The sequence below is a fragment of the Harpia harpyja genome, chromosome 19, assembly GCF_026419915.1.
Source record: "Harpia harpyja isolate bHarHar1 chromosome 19, bHarHar1 primary haplotype, whole genome shotgun sequence".
In the NCBI taxonomy this organism is placed as follows: Eukaryota; Metazoa; Chordata; class Aves; order Accipitriformes; family Accipitridae; genus Harpia; species Harpia harpyja.
In genome coordinates, this window is record NC_068958.1 from 6,875,017 (window position 1) to 6,887,602 (window position 12,586).

Here is a 12,586-nt window from a genome sequence, read left to right on the forward strand (position 1 = left end):
ACTTTTTTTGTTGTTATGGAAACTAGATCTGCTGCTTATCTAAAATCCTAAAGCCTTGTCCCTAGCACCCAGCTTGGAAAGAACTCCTGGGAAAAGCAGCTGTTGAAATGCTCTGTAGTGTAACAACAATGCTCAGTTTTTCTGGTTAAATTCTAATTAAAGGGAATGGGGAAATCAAATCATGTTACTATTTTAGTTAGTTTTACAATTGCCATGATTACCACTACCACAGTTTTACCCTTTTATAGATCTACCCCTGCTATTTCCCTTCCAGCTTCCAGTATGTATAGCTTTCCCTCACGCCAGTGACATCCCCGTTTCCCTGTTATTCCCCTCCCTGGTGCATTAAAGAAAGAAGAACAGCTTTAGCAAAAACAGCAGCAGCTTAATGATGCAGAAAATGGTGTCTCTTTCCTCAGAACAGCCAGAAGGAAGTCTGTTCCTGGCACCAGTGCTCCCTTCCCTCTGCATTAGGAAAGAGCACATGCAAAATCTATTGCTACTTCTAATGGGCTCGCTACAGAAAGATTACAGTCTCATGCTGCTTATTCACAGATGTCATGGTGAGCCACCCACGCTTGGCTGAAGGCTGTTTAATGCCCCTTTGTGGCTGAGGGGCAGGTAAAGGTACAATTCAGGGCTGAGATGCTGCTGTCTAAAGTGAAGCTGTAGCTCTAAAACACAGATGTAACCAACAGCATCCACTGTGCTTTGCTATCTGGCACCAAGGACTCCTGCCTGGCACCATAAACTCTCACTCTAGTGCTTGAGTAAATATCTAAAAGAATGTATTACTTCTCCCTAAATTCTCATTCTGTGCATTCTTGTTGAACACTAATAAAGTGATTAGCACACTGTGGGTAACTTCAAAAGCTGTAATAAAAGGAAAGATACCTACCAGAGCTTTCAAATAACAGCCCTAAGCACTACTGAACTTGCTTAGATGTACTGGATTCTGGCTTTACTTCCACTCCCCATAGCTACCTGTCACCAGTTTGCTATCTTCTCTGCACAGTTCTTCACCTTCAAATCTCCATGTTCGCACTCATAGTTGCCCTGTGGCAGAAAGTGCTAAGTTACAGGTAACCCCAGCTGAACACGATCAGGCTTAGGGCTGCCACACCACCTCCCTCACTGCCAGAACAGCTCACCTCAGTTTTTGGAAGGTTCTCCCTTCTATTTGAAGACCACTTTGCTCCAGCCAGCTAGTTCAAATCTCTCCAAAGCCTCTAGGGCAAGTAAAACTAGATCAAACAAGTGTGCTAGAATATCACCATCACTTAAGCTTACAACAAAAAGAAAAAAAAAAAAAACCTCAAAGCAAGATAATCTAATTTTCTTGCTCTAGTCTCTTAAAACCATCGAGATTAAAAAGGTTCTGACTGGTAAAGCAATCAAGTGTCTCTTTAGGAAAGAATTGGTAGGTTACTAGCTCACAGCTACACTGAAATTTGATTTCTTAGCTTAGAAAAGTCTGTCTAGATTTCAGGCTTTAAGCAATAATCACTGACCTTCTCTTGCTGTCTCCATCACACATTGAGTCTTAGAACCTTAAAGTTTGTTGATCTACTTGAGAGTGCTACAACAGCACAATGCAACTTCACTGTAGATGGTGTCTTCTGGCTTGAACCAGCGCCCTCCCCTGCTGCTGCAACAGGCAGAGTAGCAGCTTGGACCTGTGCAGAGAGTAATCTGTGCGCGTGGTCCACACCATCACGTGCAGAAGAATCATTCCTGAGGAGTATTTTATAGTGATGCTCGTTTAAGACCTCCTACGAGTTCCCCAACATGAGAGTAAGAGAAAGGGAGTGGGTGTGGGAAAGCTGAGGGAAATCAACCTTTGATTATAATCACTTCAAATGGTATCTGGATTGTCACTCACAAGCCACAACTCGCATCACTGTTAGCTGGGACGTCAGCCCAGTTGACATAGCAGAACTACTACACAGAAGATGCAGAATTGGTGCTGCAGGCTGCTATGCCCAATGCAAAACCATGAACCCAGCTGCTGCCTATAAAGGTTTTAATATCAGTATAAATAGGGCACAGTTACAAAAAACTGCAAGACTGGAGCGATGGAATTTTGACTTAAAAACCTTGAGTGAGGCCTTGCTCTTCAGAAACACACACAACACACAGACTGCAGGGTGAAGGGAAGGCGTGAGCACACATACACCATCTTGCCTTGAACCATTCAGTACAAAAATAGCAGTAGAAAGATGGTCTCTGAATTGCTGGCTGATCCCTTGGTTGTGCCTTAACTGGACTCTGACTGCGAGGGAGAGGCAGATTGCACCTTGTGTTACGAGCAGAGTTAATGCCCAGCGGAAAGTTTGTCTCCTCTCTCCATCCAGCCACAGCTTCCCCAGCTGAGGTACAAGCTACAAAAATAAAGGTTTTGACTGTTCAGCACTTGTACCCAGCCAGGATGCTCTAGCAGATGGAGTGAGCAGCCTGTGCACGTGGGCTGATCACCAAAGAGCTGCTCTCCTTACATTCACTCTGCTACTGGGTTGCAAGAGTTCAACGGGATCTCGCTGCTGATGTTACAGCTCGGTTTACACCACTGCCCACACCAGGCCTCCCTCCCTTTCCCAGTCCTTGTTACAAGCTCTGCCAAACGTGATGCCTTCTGCGGTGGACATGAATCATTCTGGTGCACGTCCTGAAAAGGGAGGCAGGGGCAGGATAGAATCTATCTCTGCACGTGCCGGACAAAGGCCTGCACAAGCTGAAACAAAGGCTCCTGCCCCTCGGGACCCAGCTTGGAGGCAGACTTTCCTTGGGGAGAGGGAAGAACGCCACTGGCAGGTGAGGAGGGACCACCACGGCGGAAGTAACGAGACAGGCTGGAGAGCAGTGTACTCTGAAATCAGAAGCACGTAACAAGTTAGCTTCTTTCAAACACATGCCCCTCTCCCTCCCCAAACAAGGTGCTGGTGGCAGAGGAACAGGCACCAGTATGTGCAGCCCAAGATGCTTAAGGCTGTTGACTCATGCTGGGCAGCCAAAGACAAATGACCTTCTCCCACAAGACACATTTACACTGAACAGCAGGAGGGATGGTACAAGCTGCTTACCAGCTCAGAGCTGAGCTCCTGTTTCATCCGCTGCTTATCACGGGGATGCACAGCTGGGTCTCTCAAGTACCGAACAGCCTGGGAGATGAGCAGGTAGAAACAGTTTTCCATTGTAAACATAAGCAGAGACCTGTGCAAATTAAAACACATCAGCAGGAGCCAAAAAGGTCAGCACACTCTAGTTTCAAGGTTAAATACTCTTAGAAAGACTTCACACACAGGGTACATACGAGGGAACACTGTTACTGTTCACATTCTGCTCAGTGATACCCAAAAGCTATGGTCTGCAGAGTAGAAACTCCTGTTGGCTGTCAGGGAAGTCTGATTTAAATGTACTGATAAATAAGCATCCAGCTATCTACACTGCATCTTAGGATGGGATGGCTTCATACACCCTCCCCAAAAAATCCCTGCTTGCTTTGGAGACCTTCTGATGGGCTATCTCAGCTCCCTGGATTCAGAGCGAGCAGCTCTGAAGCTACACGAATGCCTGTAAACCTCAGTTCTGATCTGAGGAGCATTAGGTTCTGCTCCTTGGCCACAACTAAAGCAAACAGCTAGAAACTTACTTGAGGGTTTTGGTTCCCTCTTGCATATTCAGCCCTGCTGCCTGAGGGAAAGGTTCCTTCTTCTTGTCCAGCTGAGACGGGAAAAAGAGACAGGCATGAGAGACAGGAGATACAAAGAGGAAATACTCCCACTCTTCAAAATATCAGTTGAATGAGCGCTCTGAGATCACTGCAACTGCTGTGCTCTCCCAAACAGAGAAATAGCTAGTACCTCTCCCAACATGTTAAGGGCCACATTGACTGTGGCAAGGAGGGTCCCAAAGGAAGGTGCGACATCTGAATCAAAGGCTGGTGTGGTGAAACTCAAAACGAAGAGCACGTTGTACTCAGCAAGGTCCAGTGACTGTGGAGAAACAGAAAAAGGAGTGAGTGACCCCGAGGCCATGAGTATGCTATTGTCATAGTAACATGAATACCTAGTCCCTGTATCACACTTTTTGTATAGAGAACTAGAAGCACTGAGATAATTTCCCAAATCTCAAGTATACAGATGGAGCAGTAGAGAGCGTTCTGTACAGCACTCCACAATCAGACCATACGGCTCTCCTCACATGAATGAACGTTCTCCAACTCCCAAGCTGTACAGCTTGCCACCAAGTGGCAAGCTAAAGTAATGACTGTTTCCAGGTATTTTTCAAACACCCAGGCATATGTACCTAGAGGCACAGGAAAATGAAGTTAACTATCCAAAAGTTAGCAACAGAACACTGCCAGAATCAAGGATTAAACCTTCCTTTTCTGAACTTGAAGACCAGCCACTAGGTCACACTGACACAGAAGCATAACAAAAGGATGTCTCTTTTGAAGAGTGGCATACTGAGGATACAAACCTAGCTGGGTTATTAGTCTGCTTGAGTAAGTTTACGCGTACACAGCGTTGTGCAGATCACACACAAGCTCAGCCAAGCCTTCCTTTCACACTCATCAGTGCCTGATTCCTAAGGGGAATTCCTTGTGTCCTGCCTTCCTGCTTTGCGCAGCAGAACAGCAGGCAGATGTATGGTGGGGTCACTGTCTCAAGCAGGACAGACTGTGCCTCACTACACAGACCCAGAACATGACTTGAAATGCTGGAAACTGCCCCCCTTCAGAAAGCAGCGTCTCTCCTCTTTCTCTACCTGATCAAGGAGGATCTGGCAGACATCAGGGGTGAAATGGCGTAGGGCAGCAAGAGATTTGCTGAGGATTTTCAAGAGGCTGTACTGCACTGTAAGCAGTGCCTTCTGCTCTGCTGCCTCTGACTCAGGACTGGGATGTTTGGAGGAGGCTTGGGGATTACGCTGCACTCGTGGAGTCACACTTGATGGAAGGGAATCACCATTTTTTGTCTGTGGAGAAAGAAAAAAGAAAATCTTGAATACAGGTACGATTATTTTGCACTAAGACAAATACTTTGAGGGGAAAAAAAATGCTATGAACAAAAGGAATGAGGAAATAAGGGACCCAAAGTCTGTCACCTGCTAGAAGCACGAGAATCTACACTTAGTGTATATCAGGGGAGGCACTGCATTGCAGGGAGGCAGCTGCAGAGGCTATTTAGATTCCATATTCCAGAAAAAGAATCTCTAATCAACACACTGAGCCTTAGCCATGCTGAAATAACACATCAGTAGCAACGCATCATCTCCACCTCATGAATCTAAGGATTCCCCATGAACAAGAGCTATCTCTCTTGAACAAATTAAATCAGATCAAGGACACGAGATCAACAGTGGCTTAATTAATGGCACTACAGAGTACCACAGCAATGCAGCCTTCTTGCTGCAGTGTAGGCAGCTATAAAATAACAACATCATTCAAACACAGGCTGCTGTTTCTCTAGGACTGGCTTTACACAGTCCAGAGTTTTTAGAGTCCTGACTACTCTTTGCATATTTTTTTTTTTGCTGTGGAGAAATGCAAATCCTAACTATTGATAATTGTCATTAATCATCACTGAGATTACTGACAATCAGTTCAATATCCAAGAGCCTGGATATTCAATAATATTTGCCTTTTAACAGGGAGCATGGGCATGCAACGCTCCTAACTTACAGTTTGGCTTACAGTCCTCATCCTCACCTGCAAGTAGTGCTGGAGCATTTTGCGGCTGTGCAGGAGGGAGGTACAGGCCTGACACAGATAACACAGATTCACCTGAAATAAATAAGGTGAGGGAAAAATCTCTTAAAAGCTCAAAACCCATTGTCCTGGTTTTGGCTGGCATAGAGTTAATTGTCTTCCTAGTAGCTGGTATAGTGCTATGTTTTGGGTTCAGTATGACAAGAATGTTGATAACACACTGATGTTTTCAGTTGTTGCTAAGTAATGTTTAGACCAAGTCAAGGATTTTTCAGCTTCTCATGCCCAGCCAGCAAGAAGGCTGGAGGGGCACAAGAAGCTAGGAGGGGACACATCCAGGACAGCTGACCCAAACTGGCCGAAGGGGTATTCCATACCATGTGACATCAAGCCCAGTATATAAACTGGGGGGGAGTTGGCCTGGGGTGCAGATTGCTGCTCGGGAACTAACTGGTCATCTGTTGGCGAGTGGTGAGCAATTGCATTGTGCATCACTTGTTTTGTATATTCCAATTCTTTTATTATTATTATTGTCATTTTATTATTGTTATGATTATCATTATTATTTTCTTCCTTTCTGTTCTATTAAACCGTTCTTATCTCAACCCACTAGTTTTACTTTTTTTCCCCACCGATTCTCTCCCGCATCCCACTGGGTGGGAAGTGAGTGAGCAGCTGCGTGGTGCTTAGTTGTGGGCTGGGGATAAACCATGACATGCATCTATTTACTACCATTGGTGGAAGCTAGAAAATTCAGTTAAACAGAACACTGATCATAAAGGATCAATGCAGCCTCTTGAATTCCCAGTATTTTCTCAGTCACCTGGCACTGAGAACTGAGAGTAAGACATTGAATTCCCCAAGTTATTTTTCCAAGCTATCATCTCTCTGTTCCCAACAGTTATCTTTCCTCACTCGATTCTGACAAGGTACTGACAGAACAGACATTTAAATTACCTCAGCAGTAGTTCCTCTTAAAAGAGCAGTAATAAAAGATGATATAGTGCCATTTGATCTTAACACATCCAAATCCCTGCACTCCAAGGCAATGTATTACCTACAGCAATATCCTGATTCCTACCTGCATGTCCCTCATAAGCTGTGGCAGGTGGAAATGCCACTCCTTTGTGAAATTTGAGAGCTGAAGAATGAAGCCAACAGTGTGATCGGCCTCTTCCAGACAGGCCAAGCTCTGTACGGTCCGTACTGCATTCAGGCACTGGAAAGGAAAGAGAAGTAAATCAGGGCAATGACAGGCAAATCACAAGAATCCCGTTCCCTCCTCTAGAAGAAAAAGCTGAAATGCATTCACGAAAGTAGCCACACAGCACACGGGTCAGACTCAGAGAACTTTGTATTTCTTAGTCAGAGGTCAATGCGTTTCATGAACTGTGTTGCCATAGGAGAAGACAGATATTTGTCTAGGGAGCATGCTTATAAACAGGTAATTCAGCACCTATGTACAAATGACTCTTCAGCACGTCTGCACTGACACAATCCAGCCAGTACAGGTATTTCAGTATTGCAGGACATGAGAGCCTGCTGACCCGAATGGCAATTGAACCCTGACCACAGCATTTTCATTATTTGAGCAAGGCTGAGCTGAAGCCACCTCCAAGAACAGCTCTCATACTTTTCTTTCCAGAGCAGACAGCCACAAAGTGAGTTCCCACCAGACTCCCACTTCTGCTACTGTGTTGAGTAGGCATATTAAACACCTGTAGCAAAGTTATAACCCCAAGAGTGAACAGGATGAACAGATGGTGACTGCCCAGCTCTAACAAATAGCATAACAATCATCCCTGCCTGACCGCATGGCTTGTTATATTCTATTCTCCTTCTCCCACTATTGAATTATTTCCACTGTAAATCTTTCTGAGGCAGGAGCCTCTTTTCAATGCTTCTGCACTTTCTGACATTTTTCCACTGCTATTGCAACACAGAAACCAAGCGAACGATCACAGAGGAAGTATGTGACATACCTGAAGAATCCTCTCTTGATGGACACCGACAAAGTCCAGTGCTTCCGTCAGAAAGTTGTATCTAAGTGTTTTAAGAAGGCGTTCCATCAGTGACATGGAGAGACGATAGACCCCAGGCCAAGAGGGGGCATCCAGAGACTTTCGAGATGAAGCAGATGTCTGAACAAATCAGATACAAAAATAAATGACTTATTTACACTGCTGCCCAGTGTGGCACACATCGCAAACCCTCCACACCATTTTGGAAGTCTCCAGTGTGTAGGGGTGGCAGCTGTCCTCCCAGACTGGGAGGACTCTACTCCAACCACAGCCCACGAGGCAGGGCATGGCAAGCTCTCCTGGTGCATTCCCACCCAAAAGGAAGCAGCACCCACCTGAATGGCTCCGTTAGTGCTGAGCTGGTACACACTCAAGAGGGGCAGGCAGACACTCTGTGTGACACCAGCTCCAGCCACTGCTGCTGCTCCCTACAAGACACAGAACAAACTACTGTTAAAATTTGCATATGTGTCTGCTCTCTGAGACTAAAGAGATTATTTTGCATTAGATATTTCTGTCCTTCGCACTGTCAACATCCTTTTAGAGAACTTTCATCTACACATAATTCTATGCTGTTAAAAATTCAGTATCAAGAAAAGCAACACTGTTCTTCCAGTAAAATCTAACCTGCATAACTGTACTATGAATCCCATTTCGACATCACCTGGTTTGGTACATACATAATCTTTGAAAAGAGTTGGCTTTGGAATGACCTTGCTTTCACCTAAAGCCCCACACAAGCTGAATTTGTGATAGATAAATAATGCTTCATTGCAACTAATCAGAAAGCAGGTTCCCACACTTAATGCCATCTTAAGTCAGGGCAGGGGGATAATTTGCATTGCAGAAGAATACATTCAGTGAAAAGTGCCTGCTCTAAATTACAGGTCTGCTCTGGCTGGCTCAGCTCTTCCATCCAAGACATCCCAGTATCAAGAAGAACAAGGCAAACTAAGCAGGCGTACATACAGGACCTACTGCTTGCCAGCCTCTAAAAAACCCCCTTTATCTACAGATCATTATTCAGCTGCATTGCAGACAGAATAATGAGATATACAGTTCCTATTAAAAATGTATAGCTATATGCTTTCATTTCGCTGCATCTCTCACCTGTTGAGTCCTTGCTAAGGTCAGAAGTAAATGTAATGAGGCCTCTGTGAAGTGAAGGTTTTGTTTAACTCTCAGGCTGATCTCCAATGCAGCAAAGATAGTAGGAAGTACAGGGACTTTCCTAGTAACCTGTAGCCAGTAGTCCCCATCTTCATCAGCTTCACAGAGCTCTTTAGCCAGATGCAGACCCAGAACACACACCTGCAGTGACAAGGAAATGAGAACAAGGTATAGGCTTGACATGGGTAGCAAGAAAATCTTGAAAGCATTTACTTGTGGGAGCAGCTCAGAACACCTGGCATTTGTTTTCAAGAGGGACCGTTAGAATTTGTTGTGCTGCGTGTTTGCCAAGCCCTTGAAGAACTAGTTTTACAAGGTCAGGTTGGAGGATAGCCTTGTGTAGGCCTGGGAAGATGTGGCTGAAGACAGTCACGAGTATGCGTATGGAATGTTTTTATCTTTAACTGTTCTGAGGACTGGCAAACATTCCAGCTGAGTCAGATATGCGCTCCTGTGTTAGTAGTATAGGCTGTATGCCGTTAGTTCTTTCTAGATCTTTGTTGAAACATATATAAGTTTGATCCTTTTGTGAAATAAATGGAATCTTGGACAGAGAGCTTGAGCACTTAATTCAGTCGCAGCATTTACTAACACAACCTAAAGTTCAGTCATTCTCAGAATCATAAACTAAGGCACCTCGTATCCCTCACATTACACTCTGCACACTTCCTGGCTGTATTAGCAATTGTAACGACATTTTTTAGAACAGATCTGAAAGAGAGGCAGCAACAGCCAATTTCCCAGACTGACGTATGCCAAAAAGACATGGAGTAATACTGAAATAGAAACTGCCGAAACTTCTTTTGAAGGCAGCAGGCTGTAAGGGACAGTTGTTCCAAGCATACATGGAACTTTTGTCTAGAGAGAAGAAACATGGCTGCAGAGCAGATGTACAGGTCCTTTACCCCATCTCGCTGGTCTTTGTGTTTAACTCGGGAGGCATCATCTGTTTCCATACTGTCCTTGTCATCTGTAGCATCTCCCAAGGTCAGGCTGTGTCGAGTCTGGTCAAAGAGTGCAATGACCTCATCTTGGAGTGTTCCACACACACTCAACACCAGCTGGGAGTACTGTGGGATCTCATTCACTGTGATACACACAGAATAGACAACAGTTAACACACAATCCTTGTACTTAGATTTCTAGCTTAACTGATAACACCACTGGGCCACATTTCTTGGAGTTAGTATTTATTCTGTTTTCATTTCAAAACATACAAAATGGAATGTGAGGAACTGTGACTAAGTTAGATGACTAAGTCTAGGAGGATATAATAAGGGATTAGATGGACATCTGGATAACAAAAACATGTAGTTTTACCAAGAAGTCTCATAAACTCATGACATCTCAAAGCACAAATCAAGCACGACTATGGACAGGTTATTCCATAACTGCTCACTACAGCATTTCCTACCCATTTCCAGATTGCTAGTACTGGCCCATGTAGATTGGGTGCAGTCTATGTTCTGTGAGTCCGTATAATACTACATTCTTATCAAAACCGTTATAATAAATTGCACTACCTTTTACCAGCATGACCGGAAACTCAAATTCAACAGCAAAGAAAAACATTTAAAAACAACCCAACCCTCCACTTTCTATTTATTTTCCAAAATATATGGGCTTGCAGAGCCCAAGCAGTGGGACAAGGAATACACAGAAAGGTAAGCTGATACACTTCTCAACACCACAGTTGCCTCTGCAGGTGTTGTACAGAGAAATACTGCCCAGATTCCACTGAGGGTCTTCAAGCGCTACTGCAATGCAAGATGCCCCACAAGTGACAGGAGTAATGACCAGACTAGTTTCTCTGGTTTGTAACAAGACGTATCCTCAGAAGACTTTCTTGTGTTTGGGTCTTTTGTTATCTCTAACTAGAAATCCATGTCAGAATCTAAGCTCTATAGTCACTCTGTGAGATGGCATTACTAGGGTGTCCCTCCCACACCTGCTGAGTTATTTTCAAAAATACATGGGAACCCTATCTTGTCTCTATCAAACTGATCAAACACATAAGTTATTGTTGGGGAAAGACAAGAGAATGGAAGACATACACATAGTGTGAACGATAAACCTCTTCGCTTTCTAAAACTAGCTAAAACAAGTAAGAAAAAAGCAGAAAAGTCCCACAGGTTGGTGACTATTTCAGCATGCTGTACTACTACTAACACCATACACATTTTTATCTTGGAAACGCTAGAGTGTTAGGGTATATTCAGCCACGGCAGCCCTGCTCTTGACACTTGTACATACACCACCTCACCTTTCATCTCCTTCATTTGCAGAACAGTGATAAGAGCTGAGAACACTTTGGCTTTGGTTTTCTCCATCATCTGCTGATCTGCCTGTAGTACTCCCTCCAGAATCTGCGTCAAGGAGTTTATGATTTTATCCACAGAACCCAACTCGCTGACAACAGAAAGGGAGAGCTCTTCAGATTAGACAAGATCCCTCAATAAATATATTGGCTTGACTGAGCTGTGTAGATCATAAGTTGTATGATCCACACAAATAAAAACAGTGCTTCCAAGTGAAGTTTAAGTCACCACCTGGATCTCACTAAAGACATTCCACAGTACAGTGACAATGCAGGACTGACTATCACAAAAGCTTTTTTGATACACTTTTCACCAGGAAACAGGAAGCCAAACCATAAATGTATTGTTACAAGAGATTTCAGCAACAACCTACAGACATTTGCCATCCCAAAAGAGAATTCTGTGGTAAGGCTTCAGTTTTCTCCCCAAATCACTAAGGGAATCTCACTGGAGCAAAACACTTAAACATAATCTCCCAAGTTATTATATTTAGCAGTGATTAATAATTATCCAAACAAAATACCCACCTCTTCCACTGTTTGAGCAGGATCAGAAGAAGGGTACATAGCATAGACCCCAGTTGCAGACAGGATACTGACATGGGAACTAGGAGCTAAGAAGAAATACTGCAAGAGTTACAGTTGCAATAGTCACATGTAAGAACACTTAAGAAATCCTCAGCCCAAGCACCACCACCAAATGACCAGGTTTATTCTTCAGCAGCTAGCAGCATCAAGGCAACCAGAGTCAGGACCCTCTGCAGGGTCACTCAGTGATGACAAGAATGACATATACAAAATAAAGATTTATAAACAGCTCATGAATTCGGGGAGAGAGACTTTGTTTCAGCCCAATTTCACAGGATCTAAAAAACATATGATGGCAAGCAGCTGCAGAAATAGAACTCCTCATAGTACAAAGATGAGCAATTGGGAAATTAAAGAACTGACAGGAAGCACCACCTACCAAAACCTTGGTCCCATTTAGCACATCCAGAAACAATTGCTGATGAACTGCAGAATCAGTCAGATGCATTATATCCGCCTAAGATCCACAAAGACAGAGATCAATCAAGCACAACAAAAGATGCACCTTCTTAGCAGTCTAACATCAGTCTACTGTTTTAATTTGTAACTTTAAGAATTCACCAAATTTTGTAGCTGCTGCATGATGCAGTTTTACAGAAATCACTGAAGTATTACATAACAGTTGTCAAGAAGTCAGCAATGACTAATTTCCCTAATGGTGCATCCCGGCCTCACTTGATTCAGCAAAATCTCTTCAAGATTACAGAATTACTTAGAATTGCTATAAAAATTATTTACTACCTCCCTCCTCTGCTCAGACAGACAATATGCTCATTTTGA

At 43.8% G+C, this 12,586-nt stretch overlaps 1 protein-coding gene across 2 annotated transcripts in view; it reads right to left on the minus strand.

The window, feature by feature from the left end:
• Positions 1-2,006: 2,006 nt before the first annotated feature.
• NUP188 (nucleoporin 188) overlaps positions 2,007-12,586 on the minus strand; it is a 30,344-nt gene continuing 19,764 nt past the window's right edge. The window contains exons 31-44 of one of the 2 annotated variants that reach the window (XM_052815736.1): positions 12,186-12,263; positions 11,747-11,832; positions 11,165-11,310; positions 9,807-9,988; positions 8,842-9,042; positions 8,067-8,159; positions 7,693-7,851; positions 6,792-6,929; positions 5,684-5,785; positions 4,768-4,977; positions 3,861-3,992; positions 3,650-3,720; positions 3,081-3,210; positions 2,007-2,866 (exon numbers count right to left, since the gene is read on the minus strand). In XM_052815736.1, the coding sequence (XP_052671696.1) occupies positions 2,696-2,866; positions 3,081-3,210; positions 3,650-3,720; positions 3,861-3,992; positions 4,768-4,977; positions 5,684-5,785; positions 6,792-6,929; positions 7,693-7,851; positions 8,067-8,159; positions 8,842-9,042; positions 9,807-9,988; positions 11,165-11,310; positions 11,747-11,832; positions 12,186-12,263 (1,899 nt within the window). In that variant the 3' untranslated portion in view covers positions 2,007-2,695. The remainder of the gene's footprint in view (positions 2,867-3,080; positions 3,211-3,649; positions 3,721-3,860; positions 3,993-4,767; positions 4,978-5,683; positions 5,786-6,791; positions 6,930-7,692; positions 7,852-8,066; positions 8,160-8,841; positions 9,043-9,806; positions 9,989-11,164; positions 11,311-11,746; positions 11,833-12,185; positions 12,264-12,586) is intronic. The other variant, XM_052815737.1, reaches the window with a different exon arrangement.